Source organism: Miniopterus natalensis, chromosome 9, assembly GCF_054644295.1.
Source record: "Miniopterus natalensis isolate mMinNat1 chromosome 9, mMinNat1.hap1, whole genome shotgun sequence".
Taxonomy (NCBI): Eukaryota; Metazoa; Chordata; class Mammalia; order Chiroptera; family Miniopteridae; genus Miniopterus; species Miniopterus natalensis.
The window spans coordinates 65,654,669-65,670,883 of NC_142089.1; the positions used below are offsets into that span (position 1 = coordinate 65,654,669).

Genomic DNA, 16,215 nt, shown 5'->3' on the forward strand with positions numbered 1-16,215 from the left:
CCAGTGATTGAAAAGAAGGCCTGAGAGCCAAGACGCCTTCTCTGTCTGCTAGTATCCCTACACTCACGACAGGGCCAATCCCATGCTCTAATAAAGAAAACCCTCCCAAACACTTAGGTGATGCAATTTTTTAGTCTAAATGTTTTTGCCAAATGGTCTCAATAAAGAGAATCATTTTGTTATCCCAAGTATTAGCAATGATTATGCTCCCCATCCCAGGTACTTTATAAAAGTCATAATTACTGTCTTGATGTCATTATTAGCCCTGTTTCTGTTCTTTTAGATTCTCACAGTTAAATGTCTTCGGTTGAATGTTTGTTCCCAAACATCACTAACTACTGTAGGCCCTGCGTCTGGGCTGGACGCTTCATACACAATCGGAGAGCTGAGTGAGGATGTCGCACCAGGCAGAGTACCAGGAGAGCACTGCCTTCTATTCTTTCCTTCCTTGTGTGACTTCACACAAAGCTTGAATCTGTCTTCCAGGCTGAACGGAGAGCTACTGTGTTTCTCTGAGTCGTGGCTGGGATAAGAGGTATACTGCCGGGCCGTCTGCACAGCTCCAAGTCCTTCTGTTGTTTCTAACTGGGTTGTCCACACAACTCCAAGCCCTTCGGTTCCCTGAGGGGCATGTCTTTCTGTTTCTCTTGCAGTGAGGTGGCTTCTGGAACCCCAGAAGCACGGGGACGTGGCTCCATGGGTTCTTTTAGAGAAGCTGTTTTCTTTTCCTCTGATGTGGATGCCCTTGCTTTCTTTTTGAGGCTACCAGTTTTTCAGACTGGCCAAACCATTTCTGAACCATGCGCCGGGGTGAAGAGTTACAGAATGCATTTGTGAATGACAGTCTACGGTGTCATTTTTTGTATAAGCCAGGAAGCTGCTGGTCTGCCCAGAGGAGGTATCAGGTATTTCAGAAATAAGACTGGAACCACAAAAGCCAGAGGCCAGTTCTCCCTGCTTGCTTTGAGCCTGAAAAGTGCAATCTATTGGAGAGGAAGTTAAGACAGAGTCCATGCTTCTGCTCCCCTGACCAAGGTCCTTTACCACGTCGCTATACGGAACATCAACATCATTTTCCAAGCTGTTGCAAGAGGAGTCAGTCACCTGTAAGCAAGAGATATCAGAGGCATTCTTTCTAGGACTGCATCTCACTGAAACCTCTCAGAAGGAGGAAGTGATTTCTTCTCCAAATATTCTATAGCAGTTTTCAATCAGAAATTGAATAAGCAGAATAACTTTTTTTATGAATTCATTTTCTAATTCTGGGCTGGAGGAAGAAGGAAGCCGGAAGCCAAAGAATGCTTGGAGCCATGCACACGGCTAAGTTAAACGCCGTCATCTGATTGGATGAGGAGTGTTGCCCGATGTTGTGTAATGCCCCAAAAAGGTACCTTAGGAGAACAGCATTGGCTCTCGGAAGCTGGTCTAACAACCTTTGAATTGTATTTATTTTCTCTTCATCATTTCCTTGATCCATTACACAGACCCAGCGATGACAGAGATCTGATGATAAAATGCTTCCGGGACCATTTTGTCGAAAATTTTTTAAAACGGATGCTATCACAAAAATAGATTCACAGTCCAGGTGTACTTCAACTCCGGAATTCAGTTTCTCTTTCATCTCTCTGCAAGATTTCACGTGGGCCGACTGTCTGAAGATGCTTTTGTGAGGGGCCCTTTTTGATTAAGAAAAAAAAGCATATCCGAGACAGGTTTGGGCAGATTGTCATTCTCAAAAATATTTGGCAGACACGCTCCAAAGAGCTGTCCTGGCACAGGAGAGGTTGGTGACATGGACAAGTTACCCAGGCGAGTGCCAGAACTCCAAAAGAAGGCCCACTTTATGGTAGATCTCCTTTTAAATGTCTTCTGACCTGAGTCACTCAGCTGCTGGGCCGCAGCCAGGTGGCTGGCTGCAGGGTGAACTGGCACTGCATCTCCCGGGGCAGCTGCTCCAGGAGGAAGGGCTCTCGGAGGCTGGAAGGGCTGGTGGAGTCCTCTGATCCCTGCGTCAGGAGTGCAATGTCTCCAAGGTGGCTCATTTTAATCCTTAGGGACTTTCATGCCCAATAAGTGGATACGGTGCCTCTTCTTTGCCAGAGCCGATCCATAACTGGTAATCTCTCTCAGAGCCAGTTATCCCCAGCATTGGGAGTGACATGTTGATAACTTCCTTTGCTGTATCTGAAATCCTTATTGTTATAGTTTTAGAACAGGTGCAATTCTCAATGCCCTTGGTGAAGATTTTGAGGGGAATGCTCTTCGGGTAGTCCTTCTGTTTCTTTAGATTGATAGATCTCTGAAGGAGAGAGAACCATTTGGATTTCTCTTTTGTGGAACTAAAAGTGGCCCCAAAGTTCACTGGAGGCCAGCTCAGGACAAACGATCTCATGGCAACGATATTGCCCTGACCCACTTCATCGACACAGCTTGCTGTCCACATGTCACTTAATTTTATTTTATTTTTCATCTTAAAGTTGTTGTTATATTTGATTTTGGCCACAACAAACAGATCACTGGTCAGGAAGAGATGCTGGTCCCACCTCTGCGGGCCTCTTTTGAGTTCTACCGGGCCTTCAAGTAGCAGAGTCCTAGTGGGACACAGCAATGGTAGAAACCCACGCGTGTCCACTAGCAGAAGGCCTCTCCTGGGTGCTAGGCGGTTTTTGCAGGGCTTTATCAGGGGTAAGAGATGGGGGGACCCCACCTGCCCTGAGGACTTCCTGCAGACCCAGGGGCCCAGCGCCTGCAGGGCTGGGGAAAGGCGGGGTCCCGGCTGGGGAGCGCAGGCGGAGCGCAGCGCCGGGGAGGCCTGGGAGAAGACCAAGGGCACCCGGGGGACCTAGGAGGCGGCGGGGCAGCTGGCCTGGTCCTGAGGGCGCGTGAGGCGGGCAGCCAGGTCCGCGAGGCTCCGGGGGTCACCCCGCTTCCGATCGGTCTGCGCGCCCGGGGGACTGTGGGGAGGGGGCGCGGCCAGTGGGCCCCCTGCTGGGGCGGCGGCTCGGCGGGTGCTCCCGCGGCGTCGGGGGCCGGGCGCCCAGGTGCAGACGCCTGTCGGGGGAGGACGGCCGGGTGCCCCTTAGAGCCCCCCGCTTTGCTGGCGGCGGCCCGGCCGCTCGGGGGCCGCGGTTCAGGGTCCGAGAGGACCGGGCCGCGCGCCTGAGCGCAGCGCCCTCCCGTGGAACCTGCGCGTCCCCTCCGCCAGGAGTCCCTTTCTGCGTGCATTTCTTACTTTTTTGACAATGTTAGGTGATAGCATTGTTAACATTGGAATTCAACAATGTGCCAGGAAAAAAAGCATATTGGAAATGCAGCATCGTCTTTGGTAACTGTTTTCCTGCAGATTACCAGATCTCCCCCCTTCCCCCCAACAAATTCAACCTCTTCAACCAGTAAGGTGATTTAGGGCACCGGGGCTGGTAAAATAATTGTTTTAACCTCAAGTGTAGCTTTTCAGTATCTGTGGTGAAGCATTTTTGAAAGGCTGATGCTAAGTCCAAGGCTAGTTGACAGTCTGAGAATTGTGAGTGGACTTACTTTTCAATACAAAATGATTATAATGGGTTTGTAGTGTGTCCTTGTTAGAGTTTTTCTTCCCAGTTAAGTTTTTCCTCCAGAAGTTTATTTATAAATTTATTATACAAGTTATTTTTATATTATACATTAAAAATACATAGTATATGTAATATTATATCATAAAAAATTGATTTTCTGGGATGTTTACATTAACTAAGATCTATGAGGGAGGTTTTCTCAATGAAGAGACCTTGAATTATAAAACAGTTCTGGAATTTTCTATTCCAATTACAAATGGCTTTATGTGACATGTATCTCAGAGGAGCCATTTTTCAGGGAAGCTGGGGGCATGCTGGGCACATTCTCTAATTCAGCCAGAAGGACAGCTATCTTTCCTCAATCTGACAGATGAGCAAGGGGCAAATCAAAACAGAAACGAAGAACTTCAACACTCAGAATTCATCACAGCATTTAAACAATTAGAATTTTACTTTATTTCAGAATAAGTTTACAGTTGAAAAAAAGATATTTACTAAAGCCACAACATTATTCATATGAACAAAACTTTTATTGCAAAACCTCAATAGGTGAGCATTAGTAATTTTAATTCTATATGGATATAGAAGATATTTAAAAAAACCGGAAACAATGTATTCCAAAGGCTGTAATAGGCACAATATATATGCTTGTGTTGGGTCTGCAAGCATTATACTATATTCATTACATGTGATCCAAGAAGTTGCAGATTTTCAGCACTATGTACTAAAAAGATACAAAGGAGTATCGTATTATGTTGAAAAAGCATGTACTATCAATACTACAAAATAGGAGCAGCAAGCCAAACCAACAAACGATTCCTTGGGTTTCGGAAGAAGTAATACATTTATGGCTTTTTCATGTTCATTTCTGAGACTGGTTAGTAAGTCTGGCAAGTGGAAAAGAAGAGAGTGGTCTATAATAAAACATTAAAGACATCACTTCCAAGGCATCTGATATTTAACAGGTGCAAAATTGGAAAACAAGAACTGAGCTTGATTTTAGAGCAAAATTGTGAGGTATTATATCAGTTTCCTCCCATCAATTTTTTGGAATAAAAATCTTATGCAGAAAGGTAAAAGTTTTCCAAGTGACAAGGTGGAAATATTTAAGATAAACCATTAAAATTTACTTTTGGTTTCTAGTAACTGTAAAGAATACAGGTCTTTCAAGGACCAAGCGACTGGACATGGCCCTTTGTATGGGATTTTCTTTTGTTCTGTAAAAACATGAGTTGAAATATGTATTCATGCTGACGGCGTATCCATGCTGAGAAGGGAGAAAATGTAAAAATGAGAAAAAAGGGCAGATTTTCCAGAGCGTCCTACTACTACATCATATTGAGAGTGTCTAAAAGGTAAAAATGTACATCTTAGATTCTCAAAGGTTTTATTTTCCCACTAGCAATTAAACATAAGGGCTAAAGTGAATCATGCAATATTTTTACCTATCAGCTACTGTGCTAATGATATGAGGGGAACAGAATTCTTTTTTCCCCCTTTAAATGCATAATGCTCACGAGTTATCATGTGGAACTCAAATCACACACAAATGCAAATCATAAAGAAACGTTAAATATTTCAAAATGCCCTGAAGGCATGCCAGAAATGACCCTGTTTCTACAGCACGGAGTCGTTGGAGGCCACGGCTAAAGCAGTAGGAGCTACTGCAACTTCTAGGTCTTTAGTGCTGCTTTTTAAAAATTATTATTTTAGGGAGATTCAAATCAGGGGGTCTGGTCTCTCTGGAAGTTAGGCCATAATTTCTGCAGGCTCAGTGACCAACTTGGATCCATCCCATGCTGTCTTGAACTGCTCAGGAACAGGAAATTCTCTCTGGGAAAAGATGAGGGGAACAAAGTTATTTAAGCCAAGGCTTCCTTTTGCAAACAGATGGAAGGCTGATTAGTGTATACGATGGATGAATACATTTTATAGAACTTAAATCTGTGTCATGGAGGAGACTTCTATGTCACGTGGAGACTTGCATAGTCATGGGTCAGCTCTGTGACTGTCTGCCAGCCTCCTCATTAAAGCTAGGATTTATTAAGAACCAGACATTATTAAAGCACTGGATATATGTGAACTCAGTTAATCTCCTACATCTCTGTGAGCTAGATACTATTCAGATGCCATCCGCAGCAAGCAGAGGCCTGAGAGGTTAAGCCACTGACCTAGATGATGTCATTAGCAAGCAGAGCAGCCAGAGTTCAAACCTAGACAGCCTCTCTTATCTATGACTCTCCACCAAACACAAACACGCACAGGAATCAGCTGGGAATCATGTTAAAATGCAGATTCAGATTCAGTAAATCTGCAGAAGGGAATGACAATCTGCATTTCCAACAAGTTCCCACGGGATGCCAAGGCTGCTGGGCCCCAGTCACCACCGAGCTTTACCTGGTGTTATCCGTCTACTCTTGATGACATATAAAAATGTGCTTCAGGTTATATATACACATGTCTCACCCTTCATCCTGCCACCCTGCTCTTCCCGTTGGGAAATATATGCACAGTACCACCACACACACCACACATACCCCCCCCCCCCGTGCAGCAGGACAGCCAAAATAAAAGCAGTTGGACATCTCTCCTTTCCCTGGAGAGGTCCTCTGGTCATTTCCGAATAGGACCAAAAAGGAGGGCGAGGCGGAGCCTCCCGCGGCCCTGGCTTCTGTGGCGCCCCTGGACTTCTCTACACACAGCACTGCTGAAGCCACGGCTGTCTGGTAAGCGGGTGCCTGTGCTCACCATTGGTGAGATGGGATGTTTCCTGGGATACACACATGAGCACATATCTCCCTAGATGTAGGATCCAACTGTTTCTTCTGGAAGAAGCCATAATTTATCTATTTATTTTAAAGGGAAGGTCCTTTCGATAATGAGTGATGAATTCTCCGTGAGTGAAATCTGCAATGCAGTCTTATGATGAAGCAAAGAAGCCACACTCTTAATGACCGTGTGTGTGTGTACGTGTGTGTGGCCACTATTCCTTCTGGGGCTCTTCTTAATGAGTAAACAAGGCCAGCTAGAGAATACTTTGGAGTCATTGTAACTGCACTATAGCTGTTCCAAATTTTTTTGGGTGTAAAGTGGCATTGATATGATGACAGATCTTCCCTGGGGGACTGGTTTCTTTTGGGATGAATCATCCCTCCCATCCATTCCCAGATTACAATGCCCATGGAAGGACTCCTGTATTGCTCTCTATTACCCCAACTGGAAAATGCATGAGGAGTGCCTAGGACAGAGGGTGCCAGATAATTTACATAGAGAGGGAAGACTACATTAGATCAGTGGATCTCACTCTTGGCTCCATACTGGAATCATCTGGGAAGCTTTAACAAATGCAGATGTCTGGGTCCCATGCCCAGGGGGCTGTAGCTTCATTAGTCTGGGGTGCTCATCCAAACCCCAATGCTCTTCTTAGCGGATCCAGTCCCCATGCAGCTGAGCCATCTGCTTAAATAGCTGTGAAGGCCAGGCCTCACCCTAGTTTTTGGCTTGCTTCTCTGGAGCTGTTCTGCAGTGGCTTTAGCACTTCAGTAGTTTGTTTTAGATGGGGAACATGGGAGAAGACTCCTCTAGTTCAGGGTTAGGCTGGCCATATACCTAGCAGGCAAACAGGGCCCAGTGCTGGCAAAGTCTTGTTTTTAGGCTTAAATGATGAATTGTAGGCTGCAACATATAGGGTGTGTCTGGGTAGTGCTGGAGAACTTACTGAGAGATGGGGAAAGGAGAGATTAGCAGGTATTTAGACCTGTCCCAAATGCCCACACTAAGAAAATGTCCCTGGGTTCAAAGAGCCCATAACGTTCATTTCTACTTTTGCTTTACAGATTAATACATAAAGAATACTACCATGTTTTATTGGTCCCATAACTGTGTTGAGGCGATATTGCCCATAATCACTCTTCTTGCCTCGGTAGCCTGGCTGGTAATGGCCCATGGGCTTAGATGTGGGTTGGGGTTTGAATGTTGCAGAAGAGCAGGATCCATATTAACTATGGGCCAAATGTCTCCATGGATGTTTTGGACAGGACCAAATGTCTTGCAAGGAAAGAACATGAGAGCAGCCATGTTTTCTGCCTACGGAGGTTAACCTGAGTGCTGACAGCTCTGTAGACGGTTGGTGATTGACCCACAGGCTGTTGGGGGCCCCTGCTTCCAAAGGTGTAACCACTAAGCCATGTTTTCTCCCACTCCCCCTGGTCCACTGCCCCTCGCACAGTTAAATCAGAGGGATGATCTCAGAAGCAATCACTAGGAGGAAGCAGGAACTTGCTCCCAGGCCCACCACACTGCGGGAGGCAGAGGCTGTATTTATTTACTTACATCCCCCTCAGTGTGACAGGATATCCGCACACTTCTGTCAGAAGCTGCTTTGTTGGGGAGAGGAGGCAAACGAAATAAATGGTGGCAAAATCACTTGGGCTAGTGTTTCTCCGAAGGGTCACTGGATGGACTGTCGGCCTATTAAAATACAGATTCCCAGGCCCCACTCCACGTCTCCTGAGCCCCACCTCTAGGTGCAGACTTTGGGGAGCAGGCATTCCCATCAAGCTTCCCAGCAGATTCTTATGCTGACCTTGAGAGCCTCCGACATAAGAATAACTACCTGCATTTGTCTAGTTATCACCATCGCCGCCCCCCCGCTTTTCCTCCAAAGCATTTCTCCCTCTTTTCTGTTGGCCTCCACCATAGCCAAGGACAATATCTAATCCTCAGTATTATGAACTCAGATGTACGTGGTGCTATTTAATAAAAGCTAGCCCATTACGGTAATTATTAGTGAACTGTCTTGGGAGTCACAAATTCAGGAATGAGCACAGTCAAGGAAACTAAGAGGGGAGAAGGCAGGGAAGGCAGCTTTCTGAACGCCTCCCCCGCCCGGGAAGGAGGCCGCGCCACGCTCAGGCTGGCAGCGAATTACTCAACCTCAAAGAAAGCTAGCGGCGGGGCTCAAGAGAAGTTCTTTACAGGCTTTCGAAAGGTACTTACATAATCGCCATCCTGAGGGATGAGTATATTCATTTCAGAAGACTTGGCACTCACTATCTCACAGTCTAATGCATCTTCACTGAGGTATATGTGGCACCCTTCCGTCTTATTAATGGAAATTGTTGGCACTTTCCCCATTACCTGAAATAGAAAAAAATAATCTGGGACCAAAGCAAAGAAATAGAAATTACAATATTCCCAAATAAATACAACTCATGGGCCTAACCAAGTGTTAGGAGTAGCTGGGTCAGAGCTGGAGGCTGGTTAACGGCGCGGTCTCCAGGCTGAATTGGTGGGTGTCATTTGGGGACAGAATGAAAGGACCACACAAGGGGATTGTCAAACCTCAGGGTCTCTTTCCTGAGACAAAATAAAGGGATAATTTGAAAACAGCAGCTAAATGTTGAGAAAAGGTCTCACAACCCTGTTAGTGGATTTGAAGCATATATTTGATTTCATGATAAAAGAAACAAGATGCATTGCCTTTATGTGCTTAAAATTTTAGTTTTGACAAATCTCTGTAAGAGTTGGATTAAAACAAGAGCTAATATTGTCATTTAAGAGCAAAGAAATTATTCTGTAATTGAGATTTCTCCTGAACCTAAATAAGAATAAATAAGAAACACTGCAATTCTTTTCACGTAAGTCCTTTGCTAGATAAAAATCTCACTGGCTGAATCTGAAGCTTAAATGAGATAATGAGTGTCTAGGTATTTTGAAATGTATTAATTTCAGGAGTGAAAACTGGAGACTTAGTTCAAGCCACTCATTGTATAGGCCAAAGGGACCATACACAAGAGGAGGCGATTCTTTGTATTGTTTACAAAAATCTAAGTGCTATAAAAATTTCGACCAGTCTTAAATTTCTCTTTTAACAGTCAGTTTTCAGACGTCCCCCCAAATCTCTATAGAGGTAGACTGTTCCCCCAACGACCATATTACAACTCTATAATTTTCCTTCTTGTAATGGTAATCGAAGCGATAAAAAAAAAGACATCTCCTCTTTCACCCTGAAGAAAAGGCTGGATTGCAAACCAAAGGAGCAACTCCTGTTGATAGTGCAGGTGATGTAAAGAATTCCTTAGGGGGAGTCTAGCCAGGTCACCACACTTCTCTGTTTTCTCCTCTCTCCATAGAAACTGGACACCAAGTGGGAATTGAGTCCCGTCCAAAAAAAAAAAAAAAGCAGAGGTAGTTCAAGGTCATGTAAACACAAGGGGTTTCCATAAATAAAATAGGATAATAGTACATATATCTATATTTCAAGAATGTGTCAGCAGTAATGCTTTGGCGATCTAGATTAGTCTATTTTATAATCAAGAGCTTTCACATACGGACCAGAACTATACGAGTATGAGGCAAGTAAAGGAAAGGAGCACACTGTCAGTGAGTCTTAGGTGATTTGTTTATGAGATGGAGTGGGGCAATGGGAGGCAAGCAAATTATGCTAATACTGTATACTTATATATTGCTATATCATGTTAAAAATGCTGAAAAAGCATTAGCAGAATTTAAGAAATCACCCTGATACGGTAAGAGTTGTCTTCCACAGCATTTTCACTGACACTGCATTACAGTAGACCATATCCATGCCCTTTCCCCCTCGTAGTCTGTGAACACTTTGAGAACAGAGATTGTCTCTTATCAGAACTGGGCCAAAGAGTAGCTCCTCTGCTGAGTGGCAGGTGACATATGACCTTGCCCAGGCCAATGCTCTAGCATTTAATACATGCTTCTGGATTAGTTTTGTTTTTTAAAAATTTATTTCTCCATAAAAATTTCCAAAATTTCCATGGAATCCCCTAGTCTCTTCTCTCATAATTTGTACCCTTTTCTGGGATAATTTGCCAAAAACAGAATGGCTGGATCAAATCATATTAACTTTGGTCCATGCTCTTTTTTCCCTTTCAATCTTTTTAACAGCGGTATTGAGGTAAAGTCTGCAAACATAAAATTCACCTAGTTTAAGTGCACAATTTAATCATATTTAGTAAACTTACAGAGTAGTGCAACCATCACTTCCATTCATTTTTAAGCTATTTCTGTCATCCCGCAAATAACTCTAATGCCCATTTACAGTCAATCCCGGTCCTCACCCCCAGGCAACCACTAATCTGCTTTTTGTCTCTATTGTGTCCAGGCCCTTTTAAAACAATGTCTTTAACGTATCAAATAGATAATGGCATTTACTTGGTCTGAACACCCAAAAGTTCAAAGTATTCAGTAAAATGTCTCTTGTCTCTGAACTACAGATAACATGGTTATCCTTCCACATTATTTTTAGAAATCCTGACTACATCCTTAAAAAATTATGACATATTTCAAACATAGAAACATAGAATCTTATAAAATTTATATAAATACAGATATGCCTGTCGAACAGCTTTGTCAGAGCTGGACATTTGGCTTCTTTGCCTCTTTTTTAGGACTATAATCTTACAATCTTTTTTTAAAAAAACACCTCTTTATTGATTTCAGACAGGAAAGGGGAGGGAGAAGGAGAGAGAGAGACATCAGTGATGAGAGAGTCATTGATCGGCTGCCTCCTGCATGCCCCCAACTGGGGATTGAGCCCGCAACCCGGGCATGTGCCCTGACCGGGAATCGAACCCCGATCTCCTGGATCCTAGGTCAACGCTCAACCGCTGAGCCACGCTCGGCCGGGCTCTTACAATATCTTTGAAGGCCCCTCTGTACCATCCACCATCGCATTCGCCTCCCTTCTTTCCTCCCCAGATGTAACTACTCTTCTGAATTCTGTGTTTATCCTTCGTACCAGGGCCTGTCCCTTGGATAAAGTGACCTTGAGCCCTCATAGGCATATTTAACGTGCGTATTGTTTTCCATGTTTTCAGTCTATATAAAGGGACACACTGTACAGTGCCTGCCATTCTGTAACTTCCATGTATTGCTCAATGTTGCTTTTGATTTATGTTTTTATATATGTAGCTGTAGTTCATACATTTAACTGTACAGTAATCTATTAGTGGGATTTATTTATTCACTTAGAGTTGGTGGACATTTAAATTATTTTTGTTTTTATTGTTATGATGAATGATGCTGCAATAAACATTTTTACATACCTCATGGACACATGTACTAGAGCTTCTGTAGTGTGTAGACCTGAGAGTGACATTGTTCGGTCACAGGCTATGAATGTCTTTAACTTTACTAGATGGTGCAGTTTACTCTGCACAGTGAGTGTAATAGATTTACTCTCCTAACACTGAAGCATCAGGGGGCCCATTGTTCTACTTCTTTAACAACCCTTTAAGACTTTTAACTTTTTACTTATTTTATTTTTATAGATTTCAGAGAGAGAGGAAAAGAGAGGGAGAGAGAGAGAGAAACATCAATGATGAGTCATTGATCCGCTGCCTCCTGCACGTCCCCTGCTGGGGATCGAGCCCTCAACCGGGGCGTGTGCCCTGCTGGGGAATCAAACCTCGATCTCCTAGATCATAGATTGACGCTCAGCCGCTGAGCCACACCAGCCAGGCCCATGAGACTTTTTAATATACAGTAGTCTTTAAGCTGCACAGTTATGATATACAGGAGTTTCAGCTAATATGCCCCTTGTGAAGTAAGGACAGCCTGAATACAAAACTTTTGAGTATGAAAGATATATGTAATTATATTATTAATTTGTATTCCTATTTCTGTTAGGCGAATCATGAATATTTTCACATATTTATTTAAATAATTCAGTTTTTTCTTCTTCTCTGGATTGCCTTAATATTCTTTGCCCATTTTTCTATTGGGCTATAGTCTTTTTCTTAATGATTTGTGTTGTTTTTTTACAAATTCTGGTTACAAATCCTTTTTGATTATCCACATTACAAGCATCATTTTTCCACCCATGGCTTGTCTTTCAGCTTTATGTCTGATGTCTTCTATTGAATATAAATCTCGACTTTCATGTGGTTAGACTCATCTGTCCTTTTCTTTACAGTTTGTGTTTATTGACCCCAAAAGCAACAAGCAAACAAATAAAACAAAGAAACAAACTCATGGGTACAGATAACGGAATGGTACTCACCAGAGGGGAGGAAGAGTGGGGAGAGGAGGAAGGTAGAGGGGGTCAAATATATGGTGACAGGAGACTAGATTTTGGGTGGTGAGCACACAAGGGGGTATACAGATGTTATAAAGTTGTACATCTGAAATTTATATAATGTTATTAACCAACATTACCTCAACAGATTTAATTAACAAATGTTCTTAAAGTGGCAGTGAACCAGTAAAACAAAAGAGAACTATCTATTAAAGTAGAACACAATTTTAACATTATTAGGAAACATCACGTAATAAGGGGTAATTAACAGTATTGAAAAGAATGTAATCAAAGAAAGAAGTTAGAGTTGGCCAAAGATCAGGAGTCCTCAGCTTTTGCATATTATAAAATCCCATTTGGCTAAATCAAAATTATTAAAGGGGTGTAGATTTTCTCCTATTCTGCAAATTCAATTTCAGTCCTACTTTCCAGGTTGTTTATTTGATCTCACTGACTCTTCAGAATCCCCCACCCCCACCTCCATCCTCAGAACCAAGTTTTCCTGGGCGGGGCGGGGGGCGGGGATATGCTGGGAGAATCTCTTAGTCACCATTAGTGGATTCATTTAAATCTCTCACTCATCAAACGTTTTTTGGACACCTACTAGGTGCAGGTACTGTGCAAATTTCTGGGGCTCTAAATGAGCTGTTCTTGAAATAGCGATGGGAAACCAGTATTTGCGGTGCAAATAGAAGGTGCTCTAAGAGATTGACAAAGATGAATTAACACTGCCGAAGAAGTAAGAGGGGCCTTCAGAGGGGAGGTGATGACAGAGCTGTGTTTAGAGGGAAAGGGAACAGGAGTGTTCTAGGTGGGCACGAAGTGCCCTCTGCAGGCAGAGGGGATGGTCTGTGCAAAGCCACGGTGGGGGCTGAGCATGATTAAAAGGGACACTTACCTGCATTTGAATGTCCTTGGAGTTGATCACTTCCACAATGCCCACCACATTGTCAAACACCAGACCAAACTTCTTACAGTTGTCTAGGGGAAAAAAACACCTCCACTAAATATGCACATCCTATTTATACAAGCAACTTATCATGGTAACTATAGAGCCACAGTTCTGCCTTACCAATTGTAATGGAATTTATTTTCCCTTTCATCTGCAGGGTAGACCTGTCGCACTTGAAAATGTAAGCCACCTGTTTCAGCTCAGTCTCTGAAATCACAAGGTCATTCCTGTCCTCTTGGTACTCCTAAAATTAAAACATGCAAACATTAGATATAAGGGTGTATAGACACATTGAATCCATAGCATACTGAAATTTACTACGGAGTTCAGCATTCACTCACTATAGCTTTTCAATATGTTCTTTCTTTAAGAACCATTTTCTTACAGACTAAACCGCAGGTCTTATTTTGTCACTGTAGTGTTGGAATTGGATGGAATCACATTGCCTGGAAGCGGGGGGTTGGTGTCAATTTGCAGTCAGGTGTCAGGCACTCAGGCTAGGGGGTGGGGGCCGGAGCAGGGATGGGAGAGCTTTATGTTGAGTCTGGTTGCTGAGTCTGGACTTAAAGACACTGCAGCAAAATCTGTGTCAAGTACAAATTGGGCAAACAGGCTAGTAAGGGTCCCTGCGGTGGGCTAAATCCCATTGTATTTTCAGACCATGACAACCTTTCCAGGGACTTTGGTCCTCAATCTTTGGCAAAGCCCCTGGGATTGACAGGGGGCCACTAGCTTCATTCAAAGTGTCACACAGTGGTGGAGGTGGTGGGTAAAGCCATAGGTAGGTTATGTCAGCCCCTCTGTCAAAGGGATAGAATGAGAAATCCTACAGCCGATCAGAATGGAGCCCAGATTAAAAGTTTATGGGGAGAGAGGCCAGGCTCACAGAGACAGAAAGCAGAATGGTGGTTGCCAGGGGCTGAGGGGAAGGGATGGTAAATTTGGTGTTATGTTATTTTACCACAATTTTAAAAGTTGAAGGAAAGAATAAATGGGAAATAATGAAAAATAAAAAAAATGTTTATGGAAGCATCCAAATTGGCCCTGGTTTCTATTTTAGCCATTTCACGTGGAAATCCTCAAGACCTTGGCCCACAGTTTTGGAATAAAGGCCCCAGAGCGTCACTCACTACTCTCCATTTCTTTCCTTCCAGCTCAAACACGGGAGCATGCTTCTGGAGAGGACGCGACTGGGGAGCCTTGGGGCCTGGGGAGTGGCTTTTGGTAGGAGACGGAGTTTGTCCCCCTTGAGTTCGCAGGCTGGGGTTCTTGTATGTCTTCTGCGCATCTGTGACGTGCCGGAGCCCTGGGAAGGCAACAGAGACACAGTCCTTCTAAGTTTACGCAAAGAGAAGTGTCCCTAACTTCTTACATTGACGTGATGTAAACAGCGCAGGAATTTTCGTTAATGCTATTTGCACAGCAGCCTAGTGTTCTCTCAAGGTTAACATGCAGAATTTGAGGTGTGTGTAAGTCAGAGTTAATGGAAGCACTGTGAGCATTTTTCAGGTTCAGGAACCTCTCCTTTAAGGAGATAAGATGATAAACATTCTGCAAAAAGAAAACTATTGTGCTAAAGATCACTTGATTTACTTTGCCTATGGCCAAATCATTCCCCAAACACAGCCAAAAGGTTAGAGCATTGGAATAAGAACATGTCAGAGCACGGAATCCATTTTCGGGTTACAGATCCATTCCCTTACTTTCCAGATGAGGAGAAGGTGCGGCTAGTTGAACCCCAAGAAAAATTTAGAATTTTGGGTTCTTAACTCCCAGCCCAGTTCACAGGCACACTTATACCATAATTCCTATGCATAATTACCCGTGCAAAGCAAAACTACATTTGCATAACATGTTTGGCAACATGACTTTATTAAATATTGTAGGATTTAAAAAAAAATTAAGTGTTCACTGTGAGGTCAAAAGTTGTTCAATGATATAATTCCTCGACAAGCCTGTACACTGATCGAGGACGCAGGTGGTATCGTTTGTCATTTTTATTTCACTTGATCTTGACGCCTTGGTTGTAGATGGTGCTGTAACATCAGGGTCTGACATGTCAAGGCAGAGTGCAGTGGTCGATTTAGAACCCAGAGCCTCTGAGTTCTTTCTGGTCCGAGCAACAGCTCACTGAGTCCATCTACCCTGAGATGAAGACCACTCCAGGCCCCTGCCTTCCCGGCGGCAGCTCCCTGTGTGCTGGGGACGGAATGGTGGTGCATCCATCACTGTGGGCTCCGGGGGACCTGTGTGCCTGGAGCCTGAGGGAAACCGCTCCGGGGTCTGGTTTTCTCACCTTTCGTAATCGCCTCCCCTTGGTTAAGTTGTGCAAATAAAGCTGAGCGTGAAGGAGAGGACTCCTCTTTTCTGCCTTCGTTCTCAAGAAGTGGAGGTGGCCCTGGAGGAGGCGGAGGAGGAGGTGGGGGAGGAAGGCCAGGCCCAGGTGAGAGGGCACACAGTGTGGCTGCAGCTGCTACTGGACCCTGTGGGAGACAGGAGATGGAAAGCATGCGGTGAGCGCTGGGATCTGGCTAAAGTCACTTATAACCAGTGTTGCCGATGAGAAGCTGGGGTGCAAGACTCACAAAGGGCACCCGGGAGGTACACCTTACATCCTGGGTCTGTGTGGGACAACCTGGGCCCGAGAGAGGACTCTC

At 44.0% G+C, this 16,215-nt stretch overlaps 1 protein-coding gene and 1 pseudogene across 1 annotated transcript in view; both read right to left on the reverse strand.

The window, feature by feature from the left end:
• Nucleotides 1-293: 293 nt before the first annotated feature.
• On the reverse strand, nt 294-3,259 carry LOC107531361 (rho GTPase-activating protein 20 pseudogene; annotated as a pseudogene).
• A 727-nt stretch (nt 3,260-3,986) lies between these two features.
• The window catches only part of CAP2 (cyclase associated actin cytoskeleton regulatory protein 2), a 119,459-nt gene continuing 107,230 nt past the window's right edge, over nt 3,987-16,215 (reverse strand). The window contains exons 8-13 of the mRNA XM_087820024.1: nt 15,855-16,041; nt 14,689-14,864; nt 13,679-13,802; nt 13,505-13,587; nt 8,553-8,693; nt 3,987-5,387 (exon numbers count right to left, since the gene is read on the reverse strand). Of these exons, the coding sequence (XP_087676150.1) occupies nt 5,304-5,387; nt 8,553-8,693; nt 13,505-13,587; nt 13,679-13,802; nt 14,689-14,864; nt 15,855-16,041 (795 nt within the window). The 3' untranslated portion in view covers nt 3,987-5,303. The remainder of the gene's footprint in view (nt 5,388-8,552; nt 8,694-13,504; nt 13,588-13,678; nt 13,803-14,688; nt 14,865-15,854; nt 16,042-16,215) is intronic.